We start from the raw sequence: 7,407 nt of genomic DNA, 5'->3' as shown, positions 1-7,407 counted from the left end.
GTACAACAAAATTAAAGCTCTCCCTGATATCAAATATGGCAGTTGAAATAGGTTCAGGGGTGGAGCCTTATCATATGTGTGCTCTTTGGTCCAGATCAGACAATGTATGAGGGAATGAGAGGCAATAAGATTTTCATGGTGAGTCATCGAAATTCGCCGTGGCGCCGCGGGCTCACTGTATCACGAAAACTCAAAAGCTCCGCAATTTAACATGGCCCAGGTGTGTAGTTGACACTGACCAAAGATGAAGCTTATACGACCAAATCCCAAGGAGGAGTTCACAAAAGGTTCGAGGCATGAAAATGGCAAAATTAGAGCCAAAATGTCACCTTCACTTCTAAATTGCGGACTTCCTGTTGGGTTTGCGTCAATGGCCCCATTGACTTTTTTGTTCGTCTTGACATGATACACATGTGTGCCAGATTTCATACGTGTAGCTCAAACGATGTGGTCGTAGGGCTGCATTTAACAAGGCATAGGTGGCGCTCTAGAGCCATTTCCCAGTGCGCATATGTAAAACCATTAAAATACAAAATCTTTCGCCAGACCTGGCATGTGTGCAAAATTTCATGAGTGTTTGAGCATGTTTAGGCCCTCAAAAAGGCCCTTGTTTTGCCTGAATAATAATAATAAGAAGAAGAAACGGAGCAGACACAATAGGGCCTTCGCACTCTCAGTGCTCGGGCCCTAATAATAATAATTATTATTATTATTATTATAAGAATCATCAGAGCGGACGCTACTCCACACGTCTGCACTAGGGGGCGGACCATCCCGCAGCTGCCCTGTTGTGATTGGTTGAGACACTCCAAACCGGGATATTTTGAAAACAGGGTGGCTGCTGCTAGTTTTGTGACTGTTTTCCGAAGAGACGTTAGTGGCTTTTAGCCTAAACGTGCAGAAGAAAAGATTTTACAAGTTCTTTATGGAGCAGGATTCGTGGGATGCTGCGTGTCCGGGGAACGACGCGTCAGACGTGGTCGTGGTTAATCTGGACTTTGGTAACGGAGACACGGACAACGGCCCGGCCGATAAAGGCTACGGCGGGGCGGATATAAGTCGAGGTGAGGTCAGCAGCAGTGATCATCCACGTCCGCGTTGTAATCTTTTAAAACAGGAACCAGCTTGTAGGTTTCCTGCCGTGCATTTGACTGCTCTAGCACTGCTTAACTGACCCGTGTGTGCTAATGACAGCGCATATGTGTTTGTAGCAGGCCTGTCACGTTAACACTGTTAGCTTTCATGTTTCGCTCACGCGACGCGTCCACGCAGACGGTTCTGCAACAGTGATGCAGATAAACGTGCACACATCGTGCTGTAGGCTGAACCTTCAACACTACTGTGGCACTAAGCTATGCTTACATTTTGAATGGCTCTTTCAGCCCTCTGTGCAAATGTACCACATGCTAGTATGCGCTCCAGCTGTTAGGTGTCGCAGATTAAGTGGTAACGCTCAAACAGATGTGTGGTAGACTTGCTTTTCAGGAGTCCCTACAAATAAACCAGGAAATAAACGCTGAATATTTCATTTATGAGGTTAATTGAAACACAGTCCGTCAGTCTTATTGCTTTTGACCAGTAAAATAGTCCATGTGAACAAAGATTTTCCTCCATGGTGTTTCCGTCTTTAACAGCCTTGTTTAAAAACGAGGAGGAGAAGAAAGATGAAGATGGCAGTGATGACGACAGTGGAACATACTACTATAACACTGAAGCGTCGGGGACTGGGCTGCAGAGACGTGAGCCACCTTCAGGAGGAAGTTCAAGTCTTCCTGACACGTTCCAGACCAGCCACCTGTTGTTCTACGAGAGGTTCAAGGCCTACCAGGACTACATGCTCGGTAACCAACGTCTGCTAATATTAATAATCATAACTCTGAGAAATTAAACTGCTGATCTCAGTCCTTGTGTTCTTGTGTGTGTAGGAGACTGTAAGCCTTCAGAGGTGAAGGACTTCACAGCAGACTACCTGGAGAAGACGGTGGAGCCATGTGACTGGTTGGCTCTTTGGTCTACTGATATCTTTGATGTTCTGGTGGAGGTAACGTAATGCTTTCATTAACCTGTGATCACACAGTCTAGTCATAACGACGTTGTAAGGACTGCTTTCCATCCCTCTCTGATGACACGTGTGAAAGCGGAGTCTGCAGGGTGATGGCTGTAGCTGTGTACTCCACTCTGCATCATGTTTAGCTGCGTGCAGCAGTTTGCAATATTAGTTTGTTCAAAAACCATCTCAGCTTTGTCAGCTTTATCAAACACCGATTGCATCTTGAACTTGTGACATTGATGTTTGTGGCTCACACTGACTTGATGTCATTCATGACAGAATGTAGGCCAGCGAGTCCTTTACAGCAATTTAAATGCCTACAAACGATCCTGGCTGCCGTTCAGCTGTAGTGGTTGTAGGCTGTCAGTGCGCCGTTTACCTCAGCTGTCAAAATGTCTGTTGTCCACATCATTTACTCTGGAGGGAAGTGTAAGTGTGAAAGGAGTCGAGATGCGTGGATCAGTCACTTGGCTCATGACAGAGATGTTGAGGATATTCTGAACTTTTCTGTCACTAAGTCTTGCCTGTTTTATTTTTGTGCAGTCTCTGTTAGGAGAAACGTTGCTTAAAGTGGATCTAACGTTGCCAGACTCTGACATGTAGTGAAAAAACTTTTATATTGTTTAAGAATGTAATCTAAGTGTTTATCAGAGGGAAAGTGTGATTTGTAGGACACTAGAGCCTGACATGCTGGCATGATGTTAGCTTATGACCAGCTGGTCTTTATCTGGCTTGTAGTCAGCTGTCCTGAGACAGAAGGGCCAGATGTGTAATCTGCTGTGACAATTTCAGGAATAAACAAGCATGTTCATACATTGTCTAAGGAGCTTGCAAAGAAAAGCGTCCGGACTTCTTTAAGTTGCTTGAAGACGTTTCACCTCTCATCCGAGAAGCTTCTTCAGTTCTAAGGTCAAATGGTGGAGAGTCCCAGATATAAACCTAGTGGGAGTGACCCCCCACAGAGGGACAAAAGGACCCCCTGATGATCCTCTAATCGCCTGAGCCAAAGTGTTTCGGGTGAGCTCATTGTGAAACCTGGCCCCACCTTATCATGTGATTTCCTGAGGTCAGATGGCCCTCACACCCACTCAGGGTGGGTCCTTGGTCCCTTTTTGGGGAGATACTCCCACTAGGTTTATATCTGGGACTCTCCACCATTTGACCTTAGAACTGAAGAAGCTTCTCGGATGAGAGGTGAAACGTCTTCAAGCAACTTAAAGAAGTCCAGATGCTTTTCTTTGCAAACTCCTGAGACTACGATGACCTGGATGACTGAGAACCTTCACAGACACATGTTTATCCATGTTTTTCTGTGTTGGAGCCCTGACTTCATTTCAGGAGACAAGGCATGAGGTGAGGAGGAGGGGCAGAAGACAGAGGCCAGTGGTGAAGTCATGTAGGTTGAGAGTTAGGCATTTGTCATCTTTAAATTTAAAAAGTACGTATCTGGCTAGTCTCCAGTGACATACAGACGTCCAACCTGACCGCTGGATTCAAGGTGGCGGGCCAACATAGCCTGTGCTCCAACATTGCTCCTATGAACTCTTAATGGATAAACGTTTTTAAGAACACATCAATTTGTTAGGAAATGTTATTGCACACTAATCAATGTATATTTATGAGTGCAGCAATCTTTTTTACTAAAAACATTACTTTCTCTACCTTTTTAAAATTTCTTTCGTTTTTCTGAAAGTGCTCAGTGGTTATTTTATAGTTTGGAAACACCACCCACAGTGCTATAGTGTTAGCTACACTATGTCACAACTATAGTGCACTGTAACGCTGTTGATGCCATCAGTGACTGTAGCTCACTGGAAAAGGACCAAAGAGGGGGCTGCACAGTGTCTGCTGCCTTTACAGAATGTAAATGCACATAATCAAAGGCGCAGCAAACAAACGTGCGTGCTAATGTAGAGCTTGGAGGACGTTGGTTTGTAATCCTTGGGTTGTGGCTGTTGGTGGTTTCAGGTGCGAGACGTGGAAGTGAAGGACCTGAAGGCACGTGTGAGGCTGGTGCTGCCTCTGCAGTGTGATACCAGAGGCGTTGAGCTCCATGAAGAGGCCATGACGTCTCTCCTGGAGGCCACTCAGCACAAAGTGCCCCTGCAGGAGCTGCAGGTGGTCTACGAGGAGTCTGGGGACATTGATCAGACTGCCCTTGCCCTTGAGCATGTAAGGTAGGACTTGGAGGCCACAGGGAGATTACATGTTGTTGTTTTGCCCTGACGTATATGTGACATCCTTTCCTTTCATCTGCAGGTTTTTCTATAAACACATCTGGAGGGAGTGGGATGAGGAAGAGGAGGATGATGACTTTGACTACTTTGTCCGCTGTGTGGAACCCCGGATACGACTGTGAGCACTCTAGGATGATCCTATATTAATAAGAAGTGTTGGTTTGTGCCCGTAGCCCTGACTAAAACATGTCTTATCGTAGCTACTACGACATGTTGGAGGACAGAGTCCCAGCAGGCCTGGTGGCAGAGTACCAGTCCTTACTGGAGAAGTGTTCCAAGTGCTTCCAGCAGTTCTCCGCGTTGCGCAGTGGCCTCAGTGCCGACTCGGACTCGGAGCTCGACAACGTGTCCATGGTAGAGGGCCTGAAGCTCTGTGACCAGCTGGAGACCTTCAAACGCAAGCTGCGCATCATTGAGAACCCCCTGCTGAGGTAGTGTGCATCAGGGCTGGGCATCGTCACTGATTTCTAGAATCGATTCGATTCAGTTCGATTTAAATCTGGGAAATTTTGCCTCAGACAGTCAGAAATATTATAATTCAGATCAGTACATTTACATATTTCTGTATCAATAAAAAGGAATCTGACACTTTCCAGACTTTATCACAGGTGTGAGCGTCACAGCAGAGGCCTTTGTGTCAAAGTAGCTGAGCATAAAACGCAGAAAAACATGAAGGAGATTATCCTGGCCTGGATTTTATAAAAATATTCTGCAGTACATCAAAAACAAAAGAAAACCATTAATCAACACATGAACGTTACCTCTGACGTTACAGCGGTTTTATTAGAGACACGGCTAACAGGCATTTTGTATAATTTTAAAGAGTTTAAATTTGTTCAGTAAGTAAGTTATTATTAATCCTTTATTTATCCAGGTAAAAAATCTCATTGAGATTAAAAATCTCATTTCCAAGAGAGTAAAGGGGAAAAAACAGCGTCCGACAGCCTGTAAACAACGGTAGACTTGTGCGTAACAAGCAAGCGAATAATGCAGAAAAGGTGAAGAGGTGAAGCGTAGTTTGGAGAGAGATCAAACTAACAGCGCAAAAAGGGCGTGAACACAAAGCGCTGACCCGCCGACGGATCAGAAACGGCGAGCTGTCGGCTTTCAGCCCCGACCGTGTCCGTGCCGTCGGGTGAGAAAGTCACATCTCACTGATCCTGATCCGTCGGCGCTGTGTGTTCACGTCTCTGTGCAGAAGCCGTGTTCCTGCTCTCAGTTACTGTCTTAGCTGTTTGGTGGTTGTTGAAATTTTGAGGTTTAACCTGAGGCAAAATACATTTATATAAAAAAAAAATCGATTCAGGATTTTAATGAATCGATTTCACGTTATCCAAGCCAGAATCGATTTTAATCGATTATTAAAACCCTCGTGTGCATGTCCTTCATTGTTCCTTCTCACGCCCAGTGTTCTACACCCCTCCTCTCATGTAGATACGTGCTGGCCTATAAAGGAAATACGAGGCAGCAGTGTGTGCAGAGCAGAGGACCTCGAGCTTCAGGCGCAAAGGTGGTTCATGTGGTTACAGCGTCCTGCAGCACCGTCCAGCTGCAGTCCCTGCTTAGTGCCAGACTCATTCCTCTATGCTCATCTGAAGACACTGAAATTCAGGTCAGTTCCACAGAAGCATAGCTGCGTGTCCAAAGATCACGTCAGCGAATCGGCTAATCGAGACGCATACATTTGGAGTTTGGACTGGATTGTTTCTTCTTCTTTTCTACTCTACCTGAACTCAAAGCGCTTTTTACAACATGCCTCACACCCACAAGCACTTCTTTCTATCCTTTCTTTCCTTCTTTTTAACGTTCACACTCCGATTGATGCATCAGAGAACAACTTGGGGTTAGTACCTTGCTTAAAGGTATTTGGCATGCAGACTGGAGCAGACGGGGATTGAACCACCAACCTTCCAGTTAGCAGATGACATGCTCAAACCCCTGAGCTACAGCCACCCAAACCTTCACCTTAACCCCTCGCACTGACAGCATTCATGCTCTATTACACACCAAATTTTAATGTTGTTGTCTTGTAACCATAGTGAGGCGACTGTAAGCTGCTAATGGTGACTGTGTCATGTACGTAGTTCCACAGAGAGCCGGTATCAGCTGTGGATTCGTGCTATCAGGGCGACTTGGTGATTGTTCTCCCAGGAATGTACAGTGTCAGCAGCTCCATCTTCATACCAGACTCCATCACCATAGAAGGTAGGACACTCACGCCATGCTTGTGTAGAAGTGATGCTAATACAGGGAAACCAAAGATGTCAATTCAGACGTTTTATGCATGATGTGCCGTTCCTCTTGAAGAGCCCTGTTTGTGTGTCCATCAAATTAAGAAGTACATGCAAGCTCGCCATGGTTGAAATGAAGGGGCCACTATGTTTTACGCAAACCTTGGTTATAAGTTATTAACCTGGGAGCTTCACAGTGCACTTCATAGTTGTATGTACAGGTAGACTGATCTGTGATGGTCACATGCAGCTACACTTCAGGACCCCTCGAACATTGACACCATCAGCAGAGCTCCTCAGCTGCAGCTGAGCCCAAACCTTTGCAGGTTGATATATTACAAAAAAAGACAGCACATACACTGGTGCTGTGATATCATATCACCTGTGACAGCACTCGTACATTAATACAAACATTATTATTGCTATAGCAACACCATTCAGGGAGACGAGATGGACATCAGCTATGAAGGTGCTGACGTGGAGCCGGGTGTAAATGCCTGCACCTGCTGACACGTCTGAGGGTGGATCGCACACATTTCCATCTTTGTCACACTTTCTTCATCCTGAATGCCGCGGTCTGTTTGCTAACTCAGCTGAGATCTCCTTTGATCATGGTTACAGTTACATGCAGCCACCATTGAATGGAAAGTGTGTGAAATGCAGAGCCCCTTTGTGTGGTTTCAGGGGCTTCTTTAACTGTGTGTGTGTGTGTGTGTGTGTGTGTGTGTGTGTGTGTGTGTGTCTCAGGCTTTGGGTTTCCTGATGAAGTGGTGATTGAGAAGAAAAGCAAAGGTGACTCATTTGTGGAGTCTACAGGCGCTGATGTCAGACTCTCCAACATCAAGTTCATCCAGCATGATGCCATTGAAGGCATTCTGTGTGAGTATTA

The 7,407-nt window shown here is 45.6% G+C and overlaps 1 protein-coding gene across 1 annotated transcript in view; it reads left to right on the top strand.

The window, feature by feature from the left end:
* Positions 1 to 768: 768 nt before the first annotated feature.
* shcbp1 (SHC SH2-domain binding protein 1) overlaps positions 769 to 7,407 on the top strand; it is a 34,661-nt gene continuing 28,022 nt past the window's right edge. The window contains exons 1-9 of the mRNA XM_005753590.1: positions 769 to 1,064; positions 1,635 to 1,841; positions 1,926 to 2,041; positions 4,019 to 4,227; positions 4,310 to 4,405; positions 4,488 to 4,718; positions 5,722 to 5,899; positions 6,372 to 6,492; positions 7,266 to 7,397. Coding sequence (XP_005753647.1) covers positions 926 to 1,064; positions 1,635 to 1,841; positions 1,926 to 2,041; positions 4,019 to 4,227; positions 4,310 to 4,405; positions 4,488 to 4,718; positions 5,722 to 5,899; positions 6,372 to 6,492; positions 7,266 to 7,397 — 1,429 coding nt within the window. The 5' untranslated portion in view covers positions 769 to 925. The remainder of the gene's footprint in view (positions 1,065 to 1,634; positions 1,842 to 1,925; positions 2,042 to 4,018; positions 4,228 to 4,309; positions 4,406 to 4,487; positions 4,719 to 5,721; positions 5,900 to 6,371; positions 6,493 to 7,265; positions 7,398 to 7,407) is intronic.

The sequence above is a fragment of the Pundamilia nyererei genome, unplaced genomic scaffold, assembly GCF_000239375.1.
Source record: "Pundamilia nyererei isolate P.nyererei 1_Seehausen unplaced genomic scaffold, PunNye1.0 scaffold00441, whole genome shotgun sequence".
Classification (NCBI taxonomy): domain Eukaryota; kingdom Metazoa; phylum Chordata; class Actinopteri; order Cichliformes; family Cichlidae; genus Pundamilia; species Pundamilia nyererei.
The sequence above is the reverse complement of the archived record's forward strand: the minus strand, read 5'-3'. Positions and strand labels throughout refer to the sequence as shown.